The following is a 21965-nucleotide window of genomic DNA, read 5'->3' on the forward strand; positions in this document are numbered from 1 at the left end:
AGTTATTGACTTCAGATCTTGACAGATTGTTCCTTTATACAACAGAAGGTTATATACCTAATATGAAGTTCCTCGGGCTATTTCTAGTTCAGTTATTAATTTTCATAGTTCCAGAGAATGTAACTACTCTGTAAGCGTCTCTGGCTGAGCGCTTCAAGGCGCTACAGTCTGGAACCGTGCGACTACTACGGCCGCAGGTTCGAATCCTGCCTCGGGCATGGATTTGTGTGATGTCCTTAGGTTAGTTAGGTTTAAGTAGTTCTGAGTTCTAGGGGACTGATGACCTCAGAAGTTAAGTCCCATAGTGCTCGCAGCCATTTGAATTTTGTAAGGACCTCTCCGCTACTTTCACACGCTGCAGTCACGCCATATGGTCACGACGCACGTCTGCAGGGCACAGCTCGCCCGTTGCAGATCGTATAAGATTCTGACTGCTTACACTGGAGCCCACATACATTCACACAAGAAAGCTTTAATAGACAAGTTGGCGATTGCGGCGTAGCTGCGGTGCCTCAACACATTTGAACAAATGGATCACTCGACAAGAGCGCACGAATTTTCCAACTTGACTGCATAAGCTATGAGGAGATATGAGAAAGCTGTCCCGCACCACACAGTACTGATTTAGACACTGAGGCCAGAGTAGACTGGAAGGTACCTGGTACGGTGACGTCCAGCAGGTAGGCCCTGGCAGGGCTCTGACAGGCATCGGCGTCGAAGTCGAGCAAGACGGTGCCCAGGATGGTGAAGACGACGCCCCAGGGGTGGCTGGACTGCGGCTTGCGTGACACCACCGACGACTCGTTGGCCAGCGCTGCGGGGCTGTCCGTGGTGGAGAGTCCGGGCCCCAGGCTGGCGTTGGTCGCCTGCCACTCTGAGGAGGTGACCACCTCCAGTGGGGGAGTCGCGTTCAGCGCTCCAGGGGGGCTGGGCGACGGTGCGGGCCGGGGGTCGCCCAGCGCGTACCCGATGTCCGCCCCATTGGGCACCAGGATCAGTCCTGTAGGAGCACCACACACAACGTCACAAACTCGTAATGGCAGAAAGCAATGGTGAACCTCTGTCAAGGATGACACTGTTTCTACGTGGACTGAGGCCCGTTTCATCAGCTGACTAATGTCAGTCTTAGATCATTTTCTAGTGATATTTATAAATAATCATACATATAACAACACAAATTACATAACAAACCAAAGGTTTCTGTTGGAACCCCACAGTATATTACTAGCCACAGTCCCACCACTGACAACACTGTGAGCATAAGGACCACAACCACTGTCTGTGGTTGTGTCTGCAGGTACAGCAACGAGAGTGGACTGATGGAGGGGGTAATCGCCAACATACACTCCTGGAAATGGAAAAAAGAACACATTGACACCGGTGTGTCAGACCCACCATACTTGCTCCGGACACTGCGAGAGGGCTGTACAAGCAATGATCACATGCACGGCACAGCGGACACACCAGGAACCGCGGTGTTGGCCGTCGAATGGCGCTAGCTGCGCAGCATTTGTGCACCGCCGCCGTCAGTGTCAGCCAGTATGCCGTGGCATTCGGAGCACCATCGCAGTCTTTAACACTGGTAGCATGCCGCGACAGCGTGGACGTGAACCGTATGTGCAGCTGACGGACTTTGAGCGAGGGCGTATAGTGGGCATGCGGGAGGCCGGGTGGACGTACCGCCGAATTGCTCAACACGTGGGGCGTGAGGTCTCCACAGTACATCGATGTTGTCGCCAGTGGTCGGCGGAAGGTGCACGTGCCCGTCGACCTGGGACCGGACCGCAGCGACGCACGGATGCACGCCAAGACCGTAGGATCCTACGCAGTGCCGTAGGGGACCGCACCGCCACTTCCAGGAAATTAGGGACACTGTTGCTCCTGGGGTATCGGCGAGGACCATTCGCAACCGTCTCCATGAAGCTGGGCTACGGTCCCGCACACCGTTAGGCCGTCTTCCGCTCACGCCCCAACATCGTGCAGCCCGCCTCCAGTGGTGTCGCGACAGGCGTGAATGGAGGGACGAATGGAGACGTGTCGTCTTCAGCGATGAGAGTCGCTTCTGCCTTGGTGCCAATGATGGTCGTATGCGTGTTTGGCGCCGTGCAGGTGAGCGCCACAATCAGGACTGCATACGACCGAGGCACACAGGGCCAACACCCGGCATCATGGTGTGGGGAGCGATCTCCTACACTGGCCGTACACCACTGGTGATCGTCGAGGGGACACTGAATAGTGCACGGTACATCCAAACCGTCATCGAACCCATCGTTCTACCATTCCTAGACCGGCAAGGGAACTTGCTGTTCCAACAGGACAATGCACGTCCGCATGTATCCCGTGCCACCCAACGTGCTCTAGAAGGTGTAAGTCAACTACCCTGGCCAGCAAGATCTCCGGATCTGTCCCCCATTGAGCATGTTTGGGACTGGATGAAGCGTCGTCTCACGCGGTCTGCACGTCCAGCACGAACGCTGGTCCAACTGAGGCGCCAGGTGGAAATGGCATGGCAAGCCGTTCCACAGGACTACATCCAGCATCTCTACGATCGTCTGCATGGGAGAATAGCAGCCTGCATTGCTGCGAAAGGTGGATATACACTGTACTAGTGCCGACATTGTGCATGCTCTGTTGCCTGTGTCTATGTGCCTGTGGTTCTGTCAGTGTGATCATGTGATGGATCTGACCCCAGGAATGTGTCAATAAAGTTTCCCCTTCCTGGGACAATGAATTCACGGTGTTCTTATTTCAATTTCCAGGAGTGTATATAGGACACTGACCTCACTTATATTTTTTAGAGTACGATTCCATTTGCGAACCGAGCGTACTTGTCTCGGTTACATGACTGTTGCCTATCTGTATACAATTCCTGAAACAGACTAGTGCAGGTTGCATAAAACGGATCGGTAGGGGTAGCTGAATCACCTGTAATCCAGTGTTGCACTCACTCGAATGAAGGTGTAATGATCAAATTTCCTCTAAGTACTCTACCTAATAAAATCCTACATTTCAGTGAAAGAAGACTGAGCCATAGTTGTATCTGGCTCTTCGAAAAGCGTGCCAGGCGGAGTGCTTTCGCTTCGCGTCTAGTGTTTTCGGTTTGGCGCGCTGTTTGGATCGCTACCGCCACCTGGCGTGACGATCGAGGGGTACGTACTGGGCTGGGACCGAGAGAGGTGTTAGCCCCCCCCCCCCCCCCCTGCTGTTGGGGGTCGAAAACTGCTCGCCACGTGCCTTGGCCGACCTCTCGGCTGTCAGGGGCTAAGTCAGCCTTACCCGCATGTGCGTGGCTTATGAAGCTTAGAAGCCGTGGTGCAGGAGATCAGTGCGTGGGACCGTATGTCTTCTTATCGGCCGTTGAAACCACTGGCAGCAGTTGCACCTGACGAGCATTTGGAAGGGTGTGTTCCCAGCGCTGTAGTGGAGTGTGAGAAGTTGAGTACTGTTTTTATGCAACAGAAGTTCTAGTGAAGTGTATGAGTTTCTTCACCAGTGGTTTTGTTGAGGTCTTCCCACCACAGTTTTCGTTTGCCTGTCTGCGGGAATGTGGTAATTGCTTCTTGGTCGGGCCGCTTCATTCAAACCTCGATTGGGTGATTTAGGGTCAATTTCGCATGTCTCTGTGGTTTGGAGTCTGTGCAGGCACCGCCGTTGCTACATCTTCTGGTTTTGGGTAACTCGGGGAGGTGGTGGCTTGTAATGGAAGTTTTGGGGCTGATCAGCTGTGGCCCTGTAGACCACCAATAACTATTCCGACTGTTGTGATTTGGGCCCCTTTACACGTGTCACACCCTGACCGAGCCAAGGAAAATTTTTTTGGGAACTGCCTTTAATGTGAAGGTTTGTGTGCTGGCTTATTCACATTTATCTTGTAACAACTGACAGGCGTAATGTAGGTTATTTAACTGGCGAGAGACAACTATTTTAGCTTTAGTGGAAACTAACTATTTAAAGGTGTTTTTTTAAGGAATTGTTCTCTTGTAAGAAGTTTAGAATCTTATTATTGGGAAGTTGTTAACGTCATACCTTGCAGTATCCTTTACATAGAGAAAATTTCTAAGCTATTTAAAAAGGTTTTTTAAATTGTTGTCTTATATATACGTATGTCAAATTATAATCTTACTATTGGGAAGTTGTTAACGTCATACCTGCAATCTCCTTTTCATAAAGAAAATTTGTCAGCTATTCGAAATTGTTTTTGAAATTTTTTTTTTAAATGCCAGAGTTAAAAATTTATTATTGAGAGAGCCTTTAAAATAAAAAGATAACCTTAGCAGTGTGTGTTATTTCACCAGCAGCTCCTGGTCCCTACTTCCACGATAACGTTTTTGGAATAACATGTGTACTTGAGTTGTTGTTTGTGAACCGCCTTTTAATTGATGGCTCAAACACATCCACTTTCTCTCATCTCTGAAGGCTGTAGTGAAATACACGGAAGTCCAAGTCAGCTGCTTCACCTTAACACGATATCGAGGTAACTTCAAACTTAGCGATTCGCAAACAGCCATATCAGTGGGTCACTGCATATAAATCGGTATTATGTTCATTTGACTCTCGATGTGACGTCAACAGAGCGGTGCAATAGGCAATCGCTTGCAGGAAGAATGGACAGGAGAGATGGCAGCCCTGCACACGGCTCGCACGCTCAGGATGGCCATTCTGCTTCCACTGTTGCACAAACCATGGTTTGCTCGCCAAGAAAGGAAAGAAATCGAGCGACATTCCGAAGAGACTCCAAATACTATTTGTTGTTGCTAATGTGAGTAAAACCCGAGTTTTAAATTGGTCCAACAATTTCCAGAAGGGTCGTGATAAAGCGGAAAAATAAAAGCCATAATTAGTGTCCAGCGACTAGAGACACTGAAGACAATATTCGAACCACGTGTGAGTTCACTGAAGGTGACCGCAACATTACTGCTGCCAAGATTGCGTGACAGGTGGGGATAAGTGTCAGCGTGTCCGTACCATTTTATCGGGCTCATTTGGACACTGAAAAATGTCACATGGTGGTCTACATGTGTCCACAATAAGGAACCAAAAAGTGTGTGGAAAGACAATTGTTGACAATCTCTTTGAAGAAGGAACAGCAGACGCTTTTCCGAAATGAAACGTGTGTCCATCACTAACGCCAGAGATGGAGATGGGGGAATGTTGGAAGAGGGAGCAGAAACTAAGACTCGTCTGTGAGGAAAGTTTGAGGAGTCAGCAGAGGTATTACTGTGTACCTGCACGGGTCAAGGAAGGTGAATGTGCCCTACTACCACAGACTGTCAGCTGATGCCCAGAGTGCTTGTTGCGACAACCTATGCTAGCAACCGATCTGCAGTGTCTTCCTCCTGCACAACATGTGGCTGCGTAGAGGAGATCCGACTTGTGTAAAGTTCACGAAGTGGCACCAGCAGACCATCCACCCTGACAGTGCAGGCTTGTTCTCGTGTGACCACCACAAGTGCAGACCACTGAAGAAGGCATTAGAAGGGGAACATTTCGAAGATAACACTGTGGACAAAGTACGCAGATTACTGGGGCTGCCAATTTCTCTCTTCCATTAAGGAATCTGAAAGTTTATTATCCACTGGGCAAAATATACGCTATATACAGGGTGTTTCAAAAATGACCGGTATATTTGAAACGGCAATAAAAACTAAACGAGCAGCGATAGAAATACACCGTTTGTTGCAATATGCTTGGGACAACAGTACATTTTCAGGCGGACAAACTTTCGAAATTACAGTAGTTACAATTTTCAACAACAGATGGCGCTGCAAGTGATGTGAAAGATATAGAAGACAACGCAGTCTGTGGGTGCGCCATTCTGTACGTCGTCTTTCTGCTGTAAGCGTGTGCTGTTCACAACGTGCAAGTGTGCTGTAGACAACATGGTTTATTCCTTAGAACAGAGGATTTTTCTGGTGTTGGAATTCCACCGCCTAGAACACAGTGTTGTTGCAACAAGACAAAGTTTTCAACGGAGGTTTAATGTAACCAAAGGACCGAAAAGCGATACAATAAAGGATGTGTTTGAAAAATTTCAATGGACTGGGAACGTGACGGATGAACGTGCTGGAAAGGTAGGGCGACCGCGTATGGCAACCACAGAGGGCAATGCGCAGCTAGTGCAGCAGGTGATCCGACAGCGGCCTCGGGTTTCCGTTCGCCGTGTTGCAGCTGCGGTCCAAATGACGCCAACGTCCACGTATTGTCTCATGCGCCAAAGTTTACACCTCTATCCATACAAAATTCAAACACGGCAACCCCTCAGCGCCGCTACCATTGCTGCACGAGAGACATTCGCTAACGATATAGTGCACGGGATTCATGACGGCGATATGCATGTGGGCAGCATTTGGTTTACTGACGAAGCTTATTTTTACCTGGACGGCTTCGTCAATAAACAGAACTGGCGCATATGGGGAACCGAAAAGCCCCATGTTGCAGTCCCATCGTCCCTGCATCCTCAAAAAGTACTGGTCTGGGCCGCCATTTCTTCCAAAGGAATCATTGGCCCATTTTTCAGATCCGAAACGATTACTGCAACACGCTATCTGGACATTCTTCGTGAATTTGTGGCAGTAAAAACTGCCTTAGACGACACTGCGAACACCTCGTGGTTTATGCAAGATGGTGCCCGGCCACATCGCAGGGCCGACGTCTTTAATTTCCTGAATGAATATTTCGATGATCGTGTGATTGCTTTGGGCTATCCGAAATATACAGGAGGCGGCGTGGATTGGCCTCCCTGTTCGCCAAACATGAACCCCTGTGACTTCTTTCTGTGGGGACACTTGAAAGACCAGGTGTACCGCCATAATCCAGAAACAATTGAACAGCTGAAGCAGTACATCTCATCTGCATGTGAAGCCATTCCGCCAGACACGTTGTCAAAGGTTTCGGGTAATTTCATTCAGAGACTACGCCATATTATTGCTACGCGTGGTGGATATGTGTAAAATATCGTACTATAGAGTTTCCCAGACCGCAGCGCCATCTGTTGTTGAAAATTGTAACTACTGTAATTTCGAAAGTTTGTCTGCCTGAAAATGTGCTGTTGTCCCAAGCATATTGCAACAAATGGCGTATTTCTGTCGCTGCTCGTTTAGTTTTTATCGCCGTTTCAAATATACTGGTCATTTTTGAAACACCCTGTATATGAAGATAGCAACTGTTCTCGAAAGAACAGATGCCATTGATGACCGTGCAGCTTCTCTAGAATAAATGATAATTAACTGAAACTCTCAGCTGCCGACAACAACAACACAACAAATTTTGGGAGTGGGTAAAGACAGCGACCAGTGGGTAAGTGAGTGAGGGAGAGGGAGAGAGAGAGAGAGAGAGAGAGAGAGAGAGAGAGAGAGAGAGAGAGAGAGAGCTGGACTGAGGACCACAACAGCAACAACAACAACAACAAGAACTTTTGGGATTAGATAAAGACAGCGACCAGTGAGTAAGTGGGTGGAGTAGAGGGACAGAGCGGATACTGACCGAGCAGGACGCCGGCGGCGAGCAGCGCGATGAAGGGCCTGCGGCGGCCCCAGGGCAGGCGGCAGCGGTCCGACAGCGACCCCAGCAGCGGCGTCACGAAGAAGCCGACCAGCGGGCTGAGCGCCCAGGCCAGCGTCATCAGGCGGTGCGCCACGCCGATCTGCAGCAGCGTCGGCGACACGAACGCCGTCTCGGCCGCGTACGAGAACTCGATGCCCGCCACCGCCGCCGACACGCGCACCAGCTCGCAGAACGTCTTGCGCCTGCAGGCAGAGGCAGCGCAGCGTTAGTCGTCCCACCACGCCCTCAAGGCGGGCCGGCAAGAGACTCCCAGGAAGACCGAGATGCAAATGGTTGGACAGGAAACGAGCAGCAAGGCAGTGGACAAGCACAGCCAGAAGCAGAAAGGAGTCACTACCTGCACTAAAGAGTAGGCAGGATTCGAAGCTTAACATTAGTCGAGAATTCTGTTAACTAATTTTGGTGCAAATTTGAATATTAGTTTAAAGCACGAGGCAAAATGAAAATGAGCATACGGCATAGTACACCTGGAGGCTGAGGGAAGTTTGACCGCTGAGTGCAAGCCTTATTTCAGTCGACACCACATTGGGTGACTTGCGTGTCAGAGATGATGAAGAGGACAACAACATGACACTCAGTCCCAGGGCGGAGAAAATCTGCGGCCCGGCCGGGAATCGAACCCGGGCCCACTTGCGTGGGAGGCGAGCACGTTATCGCCCAGATAAGCAGGTGGACAAGCTATGAGGTGAAGGTGGCCGAGGTACGTGGAGTGAAAGATACGAGCCAGGAATCGTGACGGACTCCGCGAGCATTGATTGTGTGAAACTTGTATACAGGCCATTTCTGTAAGAGCGTGCAAAAATATAGCAGAACATACAGGATGCTCCACTGAACACTTTGAGGTACGGAACCTGGGGTGGGAGGAGCCAGTTTAAGGACGTAGTAGGACCAAAACCACATTACTGCGAACTCTTTCATTCACTGCAAATACCATCAGTGATACAATGAATGTACCAGTTCTACTTTATCTTACAAAATGTGCTGAATCTGACGTCCCCAAATCTCAGTGCAAGTGTGACAGCGGCAAATAGGATTCTGATGCAGCCTGACAAATCTCCCTGGTGTCTCTCAAATCATGTGACAGGGAGCTACAATTGTGCCAACTAATTCCATCTCCGTATCCACACGGGTGATTTTCGATATCCCCACAGGAAATAGTCGAGGGGTTTCAGATATGGTGGCCTGGCAGGGCACGGAATAGGACCTTCCCTTCCAATCCAGCGACCATAAAATACAACATTGGGACAGTTGCAGGCTTCCACACTGAAGTGAGATGGTCCACCGTCATGTCGTATCCACATCATCCCGTGAACAGCGAAAGGTATGTTCTCCGACAATTCACATGAACTTGCATGAACCTCAAGTAGAGGTGGCTATGGCCAGGTAGAATATATAGCCCAATGAGATTATCACCTACATATTCACAGGAAAACGTAGTTGATGGTGCGACTCTAGTACAGCGAGAGGGTTTTCCTCAACGCTCACGTGGCTTTTACTGCTGTTCAAAATATCATCATGATCAAATGAGGCCTTGTCTGTAAACAGCACGACTTGGAGGAAGTCTGTTCGATGAATCCATTGATGGAGCAACTCCTAACACAATGCAATCCTTGATGGAAAGTCAGTCACAAGCATTCTATAGACTCGCTGTGGGTGATAGGTGCAATTGTTGTTCATGGAGTACTCGCCACACACTAGTATGTGTAGTGCCCATTCCACATGCAGTGGGGTCTGCTGCAATACGTTCCAGCATCTCCTCATCAAAATCGGATGTGCGAGTGGTCCTCATGTTGCCAGGCCCCTCGTTTCATCTTTCCAACCAATCAGTCTCCCACAATCCTCGATCGAGAGAAATAAACCTTTGTCATGACGGATGATGCCTGTTAGGTAATCGTTCTCTGTACAACCTTTCAGCAGTGAGAGCATTGCAACATGCATCCCCATACACATTGTGGATGTTAGTGAGTTCTGCGAAACTGTACCGGTGGTGCTTCATTGTACTTTACTGTACATCTCTGAATACCAATGAGTAATAAATGGGTCTGTCATGATTCATGACATGTTCTGTCAGGGGTTACCTTACACACAGGTAAAGTACACATAGCCTGCATCATGACTCCACAGTAGTTAGTCTCGTCCTCCATGTTTCCTTGCAGGAAATAAAGAATGTATATGTAAATAAACAGCACAGTACCTGTAAACCTGTACATTTGTTAGTTGTAAATAAGCTGGAAAGCAGTAATGTTAGGCAAAGCAGTAGAAAAGTTTACTTCCGTATCTCCTTAAGGATGCAGGGTACTTTTCTGGCTCAATATTATGTAAAAATCAACACCTATGTCTTTCAGGCACTGTTTATAATGTATATGGTTTACAGATTTTTTGTTGATATCAGGTAATGCAGCACACTTTCTAAACAAATCAGAAGTGTTTGGAGTACTTTTGAACCTGCTTAGGGTTATTTTAAAAAACTACAAAGAAATTGATGCAATTTTTTTCCAAAATCCTTCCTCAAATTGAGGTACCATTTAATCCAATGTTATACATTTGAAGAAGACCAAATATTTACCAGATATGCATGACATGATGGCTGAGGTACTGGACCAAATTAAATTCCATCTATTACGTATATCACAATGATAAAAAATATCACATCTCAAATTTTAATTTTTATAATTTTTTTCGTAATAAAAATGGTATTTTTTCTATAATTTAGTTGATTCTGCAATAAAGCTTACGTCTACTACATAAGTATGGGCTATTGCAAGTTACAGAAAAAAATTAGAGCAATGCTTTATAAACTTTAGGAAATATTTGTACCTAAATTCTGAAAAATACAGCTTATGGGAAATTGTGAAAGACGGTATGAATCCAACTAAACTATGCCTCCGAACATTCCTTAAGCATATTCATCCTGCAGCATTTCTTCATCTCCAAGCTTCCTCTTGGCATTCCTTTTAGCACTTCTTGCTTCTTTGGTAACATGAAGAGCGAATTTTTCAGCTTCGTGCACCCATTGTCTGTCACACGCAAGCAATTAATCTTCCATATTAGAGCCACATTTTATGCCTAAATTTGTCAGGACTTTCAACCTTCCTATCACTCCATAATTGAAACATATAACTGCATCTAGTACACCAACTTTTAACGTATTTAGTCCTACAAAAAAATTCTTGGGTAATCTTTACCATACGCAATGGTTGAAACTTTCTTTTGTATTCTGAGTGCCCTCATGAAGACATTTACTAAGCAAAACAGGATGACTCGTGTCTCTAAACATTGGTTTTATTTCGTTCATAACAGACTTAGGAAGAGAATGCTTATGTTGGTTTATTTGGCCACTTTTTTTGCTTTTTGGTAACCACGCCAGGACGCTGCTACTTTAGGACAAAGTCCGTGAACGGGGTGGTCATCTGTGGACAACTTATGAAAGTAGGTGGCCCATACAGTTTTTATCATTGCTGTAACATCATTCAGAGGTGCAGTTTGTTTAATGGCTAGTCCATGATAACTCTGAAGAAGGTCTATTTCAGTTTCTGTCAATCTGCCTCGGCCAGACAATTTCCATCAGATAGCAACTTTCATTTATATTAAAAAACTAAAAACCCGCCTCGATTGCGAAAACAGCACCTAGTGTTAAGTGTTAACCCAGGTTTCAGCGTAGATAACTACACCTTCTTCAGAACAACAATAAAACCCACCAGTGCCTAAGAAGACCTTTTTAAATGGCACTGGTGGGTTTTATTGTTGTTCTGAAGAAGGTGTAGTTATCTACGCTGAAACCTGGGTTAACACTTAACACTAGGTGCTTTTTTCGCAATCGAGGCGGGTTTTTAGATTTTAATATATTAACCAACGATTGCTGACGCTCTGCGATGTTGAAGGTTCTTTCCTTTCATTTCTCTTTTTAGCTTCCTCAATCTGGCACCCATCCTCTTTTGCACATGTCCACAACACGCCAGTTTTGTTAGCAAGGTGTCACCATAAACATTGAACTCGTTAATTTTATTGAAAGCTTTAGAGTTCCCATCGCCTAATTTTTAAATTTGGTAGAGAATAGGTCATTTTTCATTTGAAACCGTAATATGTATATATCAATGTAATCAGGAAAGACTGTAGAATTTAATAAAGTCATTTAAAAAAATTTCGATTTTTCCACCACTTATCAGTACCCTGTATCCTTAAGCTGGCTTCTCTGACCCCAGGTTCCCCACCTCAGATTGTTCGATGGAGCATTCTAGATTCCCTATAACATTTTTGCACGCTGTTTCGGAAACACCTGTATACAGGGCACACCAAAATTCTGCTTAGCAACTTCTAGTAGAGGGAACCGAATAGATAACATTTTGGAACTCATGTCTGGAAACACGCGGTTCCCTTGCTACAGGCGTTTGATAACGTGTTTGCTAGCGAGGTACGCAACTGGGTAATCATGCTGGGCGGTTGGATACGCCGGATTTTCTGATGTCATCTGACGTCTGACCTACATCTCTGACACGGTTCGAACCTCATTCACGTGTCTGTGAGTGATAGAGCAACGTGGCAGAGTATGCGTTTGCAGAATACGCTGGCATTGTCCTTCAGTATGGCGAAGCTCGCAGTAACGGAAGAGGTGCTCACCGCCTTCAAGACCGTTCTCCGTAACGTAGGATTCCATCACACCCTTTTCGTTGCAATTACGCAAAGCCTTTGAGAAAGCCGTACCTTCACGGCCAGCAGGAGCGGCTGTGGTGCAGCAACGAGAAGCCGCGCACGTTAATTGGCTGCAAACAAGAGCTTTCATGAAAACTGATTAAGTTTCCTTTCTGTTTGTTTGATTATTAATGAGTGGAATTGTATAACTTGTAAAAGTGTTCGCGTTACCAACTTGGTTTCCAATGGTTGTAGCACGGAAAAGATACGTTACCGGACCTGGATTCCCATTCAAAATACTACCTTCTCTCTACAAGTCCTAAAGTTGTATTTGGTTTCTCTGTCAGAAATAAAGAAATGAGTGTTTCAGCACATTTGGAAATTTAACTCCATGGGTGTGAAATAATGGATGAAAGCTTTTTTTGAAAATATATCATTATTAAAGACCTACTAAAGTATGATTAAAGCTACATCTATGAACGTTGGTTTCTAACTTTTCAGCTACAAATAACAAACGTTTTTGAAAATTGAACCCCTAAGAGAATGAAATAGGGGATGAGATCTTTTTATGAAATTATTTTATTATGAAACCATTTTTAAAGGTAAATCCATAAAAATTTAAATTTGGCTTCCCAGTTAGAAATAAAAAAACGCTTCATTGTTTTTGAAAATACGTCCCTAATGGGGTGAGACGGGGGATAAAATTTTTTATGGAAATATTTCATTGTGCAAGCATTTTTGAAGCTAAATCTATGAAAATTTGTGCTTGGCTTCTCTGTTAGAAATAAAACATACACCTATCACTGTTTTTGGAATTTCAACCCCTAAGGGGAAAACAGCATCAGGCATTCACTGAATCATCACTGTCAAGTACAAACCGCTAATAACAGAAACTTGAAATTTGGAGAGGGTGTGGATCTTATATTGTAGCTATCACTTAAGAAGAGGTTGTCCGACATTCCACTCCTAAGAAGGTGAAATGGGCGATAAAAGGCTTTCTGAAAGTCTGCCGCTATTAAGGGACTTTTGAAGCTAGAACTAATTAAACGGGTTTCTCAGTCAGAAAATAAAAAATACGTATTTCAGCAATTTTGGAAATTCAACCGCTAAGGGGGTAAAATAGTGGTTTTTTTTCAATAAATAATTGGTAAAGGTATTAGTAAGGGATTTTTAAAGCTACATCTATGACAGTTGGTATTTGACATGTCAATTAGAAACAAAAAATACGTGTTTCAGCGTTTCTGGACATTCAACCCCTAAAGCAATGCAACGGGGGATGAAAATTTGTAAGAAAATATTTCGTTACATTAAAAAAATTGAAAGCTATATACACTCCTGGAAATTGAAATAAGAACACCGTGAATTCATTGTCCCAGGAAGGGGAAACTTTATTGACACATTCCTGGGGTCAGATACATCACATGATCACACTGACAGAACCACAGGCACATAGACACAGGCAACAGAGCATGCACGATGTCGGCACTAGTACAGTGTATATCCACCTTTCGCAGCAATGCAGGCAGGCAGCACGTTGGGTGGCACGGGATACATGCGGACGTGCACTGTCCTGTTGGAACAGCACGTTCCCTTGCCGGTCTAGGAATGGTAGAACGATGGGTTCGATGACGGTTTGGATGTACCGCGCACTATTCAGTGTCCCCTCGACGATCACCAGTGGTGTACGGCCAGTGTAGGAGATCGCTCCCCACACCATGATGCCGGGTGTTGGCCCTGTGTGCCTCGGTCGTATGCAGTCCTGATTGTGGCGCTCACCTGCACGGCGCCAAACACGCATACGACCATCATTGGCACCAAGGCAGAAGCGACTCTCATCGCTGAAGACGACACGTCTCCATTCGTCCCTCCATTCACGCCTGTCGCGACACCACTGGAGGCGGGCTGCACGATGTTGGGGCGTGAGCGGAAGACGGCCTAACGGTGTGCGGGACCGTAGCCCAGCTTCATGGAGACGGTTGCGAATGGTCCTCGCCGATACCCCAGGAGCAACAGTGTCCCTAATTTGCTGGGAAGTGGCGGTGCGGTCCCCTACGGCACTGCGTAGGATCCTACGGTCTTGGCGTGCATCCGTGCGTCGCTGCGGTCCGGTCCCAGGTCGACGGGCACGTGCACCTTCCGCCGACCACTGGCGACAACATCGATGTACTGTGGAGACCTCACGCCCCACGTGTTGAGCAATTCGGCGGTACGTCCACCCGGCCCACTATACGCCCTCGCTCAAAGTCCGTCAACTGCACATACGGTTCACGTCCACGCTGTCGCGGCATGCTACCAGTGTTAAAGACTGCGATGGAGCTCCGTATGCCACGGCAAACTGGCTGACACTGACGGCGGCGGTGCACAAATGCTGCGCAGCTAGCGCCATTCGACGGCCAACACCGCGGTTCCTGGTGTGTCCGCTGTGCCGTGCGTGTGATCATTGCTTGTACAGCCCTCTCGCAGTGTCCGGAGCAAGTATGGTGGGTCTGACACACCGGTGTCAATGTGTTCTTTTTTCCATTTCCAGGAGTGTATATCATACTATTTCACTTCTTGGTTCGATATAAAGAAATATTCGTCAGGGGATGAAAGTTGCTATGCAAATATCTCTACAAGAACGCAAATGGTATGATTAACAAAAACTTCAGACTCCAGCTCCCAGAATCTCTTTTTGGTCACTTTCGGAAAAGGCTAAAGTTCTATGGCCTTAAGTAGTTTGAAAAGTTTAGAAGGTGTTGCAATTTGTGAGAAACACAAAAATTCGATTAAATATAAACAAAAAAAATCCTCTAGGCATCGGTTACTGCTGTTACGATGGCAGGTTATCAAGATGTGAGTGAGTTTGAACGCGGTGTTATAGTCGGCGAACGAGCGGTGGGACGCAGCACCTCCTAGGTAGCGATGAAGTGAAGATTTTCCCGTACGGCCATTTCGCGAGTGTACCGTGAATATCAGGAATCAGGTAAAACATCAAATCTCGGACATCGCTGCGGCCGGACAAGGATCCTGCAAGAACGGGACTAACGACGACTGAAGAGAATCGTTGAACGTGACAGAAGTGCAACCCTTCCGCAAATTGCTGCCTACATCTGACACTAGTAGACTTATCTAGGCGAGAAATGCCATTTTTTCCAGTGCTAGACTGCATGTGATGTCCTCCTTACTCCTCCGTCATTGATTATTTTGCTGCCTAGGTACCAGAATTCCTTAACTTCATCTACTTCAGGACCGTCAATTCTGATGTTTGTCGGTGTTCTCATTTCTGATACTACACGTTACTTTCGTCTTTCTTCGATTTACTCTCAATCCATATTCTGTACTTACTAGACTGTTCATTCTGTGGTGTCACCGCAAGACACCACACTTGCTAGATGGTAGCCTTTAAATCGGCCGCGGTCCATTAGTAAACGTCGGACCCGCGTGTCGCCACTATCAGTGACTGCAGACCGGTCTAGTCTAGAGAGACTCCCTAGCACTCGCCCCAGTTTGACAGCCGACTTTGCTAGCGATGGTTCACTGTCTACATACGCTCTCATTTGCAAAGACGACAGTTTAGCATAGCCTTCAGCGACGTCATGTTCTACGACCTAGCAAGGCACCATATTCAGTTACTATAATCTGAACAGATAATGTTGTGACTCATGTACCGTCAAGAGCGACGTTCATCATTAATGGATTAAAGTTAAGTATCAAACTAATTATTCCACTGTGGCGAAGTATTTTTGGTGAAATACTTCGCCACAGTGCAATAAAAAAAAAATCGGAAACGGACGATAATGTAAAGTGTATCTTGAAAATCATGTGAACAGCCGTCTGATGATGAACTTGCCAGTTCGAAACCGGTAACGGCGCTATTTACCTAAATAAATAGCAGTATTAATAGTGGCTGGTTGCTGTCTTCTTCTTTGCAAGAATTAACCTACATTAATCAAGAAATTTTTTAAACGGTGGTTATGGAACCCTAGTAACATAATAATTATTCCTGCATCTTTTACGGTTGTAGTGACACTTTGAAAATAAAGAATTTATTTTATTTTAAATTTTTGCAGGGCAGCTCCAGTGCTGCCTACAGAGCCTGTTATGTAAATGCGTCCCAGGTGCAAGCAGGGATTAATTCGGGCACTGGTGCTTTATATCGCAAGTATCTGAGTGGTCAGTGAAGTGTGTCCGGTGAGTTCAAGGGGGTGCTGCATCCGACACCAACGAAACAGGTTAGAGCAGGTTTGGTTGCATATAAAACAGGAGTAGCGAGTCCGCCATCTGGCGGTGCAACAGGTGGGACTTGTTAGGGTATTAACACACGCTTTATCCTGAGAATCTGACCGGAGGACCGCGCCCACTCGCCGTCATCCATTAGTTGCAGATCTGTGGTGTGTGCCAGGCTTGCCGGAAACCAAAATGACAGAAGCGTCAGCTCCAGTCGCCCAAGGAAGGGTCTAGGGACGTCAGCATTTCTGGCGTGGGTCGGAAGTGCATGTGCCATTTACAAATGGTTCAAATGGCTCTGAGCACTATGGGACTTAACTTCCGAGGTCATCAGTCCCCTAGAACTTAGAACTTCTTAAACCTAACTAACCTAAGGACATCACACACATCCATGCCCGAGGCAGGATTCGAACCTGCGACTGTAGCGGCCGCACGGTACTAGACTGTAGCGCCTAGAACCGCTCGGCCACAACGGCCGGCGTGCCATTTACACTGAGGAGACAAAAGTCGTGAGTTTCCTACTAATGTCGAGTCGGAACCGCTTTTGCGTGGCCTAGAACAGCAAATCGATGTGGCATGGGTTCACCACGACATTGGAAGCCCCTGCAAAAATACTGAGCCATCCTCCCTCTATAGATGTGCACAATAGCGAAAGTGTTGCCGGTGCAAGATTTTGTGAACGAAGTAATCTCTCGATAATGGCTTATTAATGATCAAATGGTTCAAATGGCTCTAAGGACTATGGGACTCAACATCTGAGGTCATCAGTCCCCTAGACTTAGAACTACGTAAACCTAACTAACCTAAGGTCATCACACACATCCATGCCCGAGGCAGGATTTGAACCTGCGACTGTAGCAGCCACGTGGTTCCGAACTGAAGCTTCTAGAACCGCTCGGCCACAGCGGCCGGCCATTAATGTTCTGCGGGGCTTATTTCAGGTGATCTGGGTTGCCAAATCAGTCAAACGAATTGTCCAGAATAATGTTCAAACTAGTGGCGAACAACTGTGGCCTAGTGAAGTATTTACGAACATGAAGTCCATTAGTGACTCCAGATGGTCGATGCAAACACAGCCCAAATATCAGCCGTGTTCAAGTTATTAGACTAAAGATATACACTACTCGCCATTAAAATTGCGACACCAAGAAGAAATGCAGATGATAAACGGGTATTCATTGGACAAATATATTATTCTAGTACTCACATGTGATTACATTTTCACGCAATTTGGGTGCATAGATCCTGAGAAATCAGGACCCAGAACAACCACCTCTGGCCGCAATAACGGCCTTGATACGCCAGGGAATTGGGTCAAATAGAGCTTGGATGGCGTGTACAGGTACAGCTGCCCATGCAGCTTCAACACGATACCACGGTTCATATAGAGTAGTGACTGGCATATTGTGACGAGCCAGTTGCTCGGCCACCATTGACCAGACGTTTTCAATTGGTGAGAGAACTGGAGAATGTGCTGGCCAGCGCAGCAGTCGAATATTTTCTGTATCCAGAAAGGCCCGTACAGGACCTGCACAGGGTCGTGCATTATCCTGCTAAAATGTAGGGTTTCGCAGGGATCGAATGAAGGGGAGAGCCACGGGTCGTAAAACATCTGAAATGTAACGTCCACTGTTCAAAGTGCCGTCAATGCGAACAAGAGGTGACAGAGACGTGTAACCATTGGCACCCCATACCATCACGCCGGGTGATACGCCAGTATGGCTATAACGAATACACGCTTCCAATGTGCGTTCACCTTTATGTCGCCAAACACGGATGCGACCATCGTGATGCTGTAAACATAACCTGGATTCATTCGAAAAAGTGACGTTTTGCCATTCGTGCACCCAGGTTCGTCGCTGAGTACACCATCACAGGCGCTCCTGTATGTGATGCAGCGTCAAGGGTAACCGCAGCCGTGGTCTCCGAGCTGATAGTCCGTGCTGCTGCAAACGTCGTCGAACTGTTTGTCGGATGGTTGTTGTCTTGCAAACGTCCCTATATGTTGACTCAGGGATCGAGACGTGGCTGCACGATCCGTTACAGCCGTGCGGATAAGATGCCTGTCATCTCGACTGCTAGTGATACGAGGCCGTTGGGATCCAGCGCGGCGTTCCGTATTACCCTCCTGAACCCACCGATTCCATATTCTGCGAACAGTCATTGGATCCCGACCATCGCGAGCAGCAATGTCGCGATACGATAAACCGCAATCGCGATAGGCTACAATCCGACCTTTATCAAAGTCGGAAACGTAATGGTACGCATTTCTCCTCCTTACACGAGGCATCACAACGACCTTTCACCAGGCAACGCCGGTCAACTGCTGTTTGTGTATGAGAAATCGGTTGGAAACTTTCCTCATGTCAGCACGTTGTAGGTGTTGCCACCGACGCCAACCTTGTGTGAATACTCTGAAAAGCTAATCATTTGCATATCACAGCATCTTCTTCCTGTCGGTTAAATTTTGCGCCTGTAGCACGTCATCTTCGTGGTGCAGTAATTTTAATGGCCAGTAGTGTAGGTTATATTTGTACATTCAACACTTTGTATGCATGCGTTTGTTCTTAATCAACATTTTTATCCTGTTTGGCATTTTTTTTTAGCTTTTCACATGAAATTTTAACATCATTGTCATGGTATTAGATTTCCTCTAGTTTCGCCATGAGATCTTGTATAAAAATGGATAAAAATGGCTACTTTATTAGGAAACCACTAATTTCTTTGGAGGGAAAAAGTTCCTTTTCAAAGATTTCTTTATATTGTTCTTGCCTCATTGTTTCTTCAGGAATGCATAATCAGCCAGTACCTTTCACGGACTTCACCCTCCAAACCATAAAGGAAGTTGGATGCTTCACACATTGCTGCACACACTCAGCTTTGAACTCTTCTCCAGGTCTGCGACGAACATACTGGCTGCTTTCTTCCATCACATTCAATACAGATTCATCACTGAAGCATTCCTGAAGCTTGTATACAAAATTGCAAGTTAGAAGAGTTGAAAATAGTAGCATAGGAGACCTCAACAGTTCCAAAATTCTAATGTGCATTTCCTCAGTATCAATACGTCACAATTTCAAGACAAAACTCCTAACTTTAGAGATCAGACCCACTTAATTTACCATATCATTGCACATATCTTAGCCCAGTTCTCACTTGTCCACACATGGAGTTGTTTAGCCCACTAAAATCTTTTGGTTTTCATGGCAGGTGTGGATTTTCTGTTTTTTCCACATTCAAACAGCCTTCTCCCCACTGTCACAAGTGAAGCTTCAACATCCAAACCTTTCAGCTGTTGGTTCATGTCTTAAGAAGTAAGTTTACGGTTCTTTGTTGCCATGTTTGTAACTCTTCTCATTGTTCTAGGATTGATTTTCCTTTTACGTCCACATTTTCCTTTCTTGTTTGGCTTGTGCCTTTCTGTACTCGAAGTTTGATTCTGCTGACAATTTTCTGTAATATTCTCATTCTGTCAGCAATTTCTTGCTGTGTATAACGATTTTCAGCAAGAATTGCTACCACAGCCGAAACATCTTTTGTCTTCACATAACCTTACTTTCTTTGGAAACTCCTATAGCTAAAAACATCCAAGTTCACAACCTATACAATGTCTTGTTAATGCAGCAAAAAGTTTGTAGAATAAATAACAATACGAACTACATCACAGAAACATAAAACATTGCTGTAAACACAGTTTCAAAGCATACACAGACAACTAACACCAACACGATTTAATGGCAAAATGACAAATGTTAGCAACTGCGAAACATTCAATGACCTGTCAGTTGCTTGGAAGGGAAACTTCGTGGCGTCAATGAAGCCATTAAAACAAATCAGTTATTACACTTTTTCTCCTATTTTTACACCAGAAAACTTAGGAGTATCACAAATAATCGTTTAGTCTAATTTACATCTACATATATACTCCGATAGCCGAAAAGCGGTGTGTGGCGGAGGGCACAATTCGCGCCAAAGTCATATCCCCCCCCCCCCTCTCTGCTCCCCTCGTGGGATCGCACGAGGGAAAAACGACTGAACGCCTCAGTACGAGCTCTTATTTCCCTATCTTTGAATGGTGATCATTGCACGATTTAGAAGAAGTTGGTGGTGATAATATATGCTCTACATCCTCGGCATAGATCGGATTTCGGAATTTAATGAGCAGCCGCTTCCGTTTAGCGCGTCGTCTATCTGCAAGTGTGTCCCACTTCAATCTTTCTATGAGATTTGTAACGTTCTCGCGATGGCTAAATGTACCAGTCACGAATCTTGCCGCTCTTCTTTGGAACTTCTCAGTCTCTTGAATGAGACCCCACTGGTAAGGGCCCCATACAAACGAACAATACTCTAAGACTGGACGAACAAAAGTATTTTAAGCAATTTCCTTTGTTGAAGGACTGCATCGCTTCAGGTTTCTACCAATGAACCGCAATCTAGAGACGCCTTACCCGTTACTTGTGTAATCTGATCGTTCCATTTGAGATCATTTCGAATAGTCACACCCAGATTCTTGGCGGATATTACTGCTTCCAAAGACTGGACATTTATTTTGTGCTCGTACATTAATGGGGGTTTTCGCTTTGTTATACGCAGTACGTTACACTTACTAATATTGAGAGATAACTTCAGTCATTACACCACGCGTTTATTTTCTGCAAATCCTCATTGATTTGTTCACAACTTTCGTGTGATACTACTTTCATGTAGACTACAGCATCATCGGCAAACAGTCTAAGGTCGCTGTCAATACCATCAACCAGATCGTTTATGCAAATCGTAAAAAGCGGAGGACCTATTACACTGCCCTGGGGCACACCTGAAGTTACGCTTGTTTCTGTTGAAGTCACCCCGTTCAGGACGACATACTGCTCCCTGTCTGTCAAAAACTTCCTATCCAACCGCATACGTCACCGGATAGACCGTAAGCGCGCACTTTTTGCAGCAAGCGACAGTGCGGAACTGAGTCGAACGCCTTTCGAAAGTCGAAGAATATGGCAGCAACCTGGGAGCCGGTATCTAGAGCCTGTTGTATATCATGCACAAAGAGGGCCAGCTGTGTCTCCATGACCGCTGTTTCCTAAAACCGTGCTGGTTTCTGCAGATGAGCTTCTCATAGTCTAGGAAGGTCATTATGTCTGAACACAAAATATGTTCCATGATTCTACAACAAATTGATGTCAGTGAAATTGACTGGTATTTATGTGCATCCGATTATCTACCATTTTTGTAGATTGCTATGACCTGGGCCTTCTTCCAGTCCTGTGGAACTTTCCGCTGTTTCAATGATCTTTGATAGATGATGGATAGGAATGGTGTTATGTTTGTAGCATAGTCAAGATATAATTTTTCGGGGATACTGTCTGGGCCAGATGCCTTCCCGGCGTCTAAGGATCTTAACTGTTTTACAATCCCAGATACACTAAGCACTATGACAGCTATAATTGAAAGGGGAAATGGTGCTGCAGTCCTCTACCGTAAACGAGTTTTTGTATGCTAGGTTCAGAATTTGGGCCTTCTGTTTATCATCATCCGTTACATTACCCCTACTGTTAGCAAGAGAAGGTATT

The 21965-nt window shown here is 45.9% G+C and overlaps 1 protein-coding gene across 1 annotated transcript in view; it reads right to left on the reverse strand.

Moving 5' to 3' along the window:
- Positions 1–19260, reverse strand: part of LOC126109458 (membrane-associated transporter protein-like) — a 182763-nt gene extending 163503 nt beyond the window's left edge. The window contains exons 1-3 of the mRNA XM_049914487.1: positions 19208–19260; positions 7483–7745; positions 659–1000 (exon numbers count right to left, since the gene is read on the reverse strand). Coding sequence (XP_049770444.1) covers positions 659–1000; positions 7483–7745; positions 19208–19260 — 658 coding nt within the window. The remainder of the gene's footprint in view (positions 1–658; positions 1001–7482; positions 7746–19207) is intronic.
- Positions 19261–21965: the final 2705 nt, after the last annotated feature.

The sequence above is a fragment of the Schistocerca cancellata genome, chromosome 12 (assembly GCF_023864275.1).
Source record: "Schistocerca cancellata isolate TAMUIC-IGC-003103 chromosome 12, iqSchCanc2.1, whole genome shotgun sequence".
Taxonomy (NCBI): domain Eukaryota; kingdom Metazoa; phylum Arthropoda; class Insecta; order Orthoptera; family Acrididae; genus Schistocerca; species Schistocerca cancellata.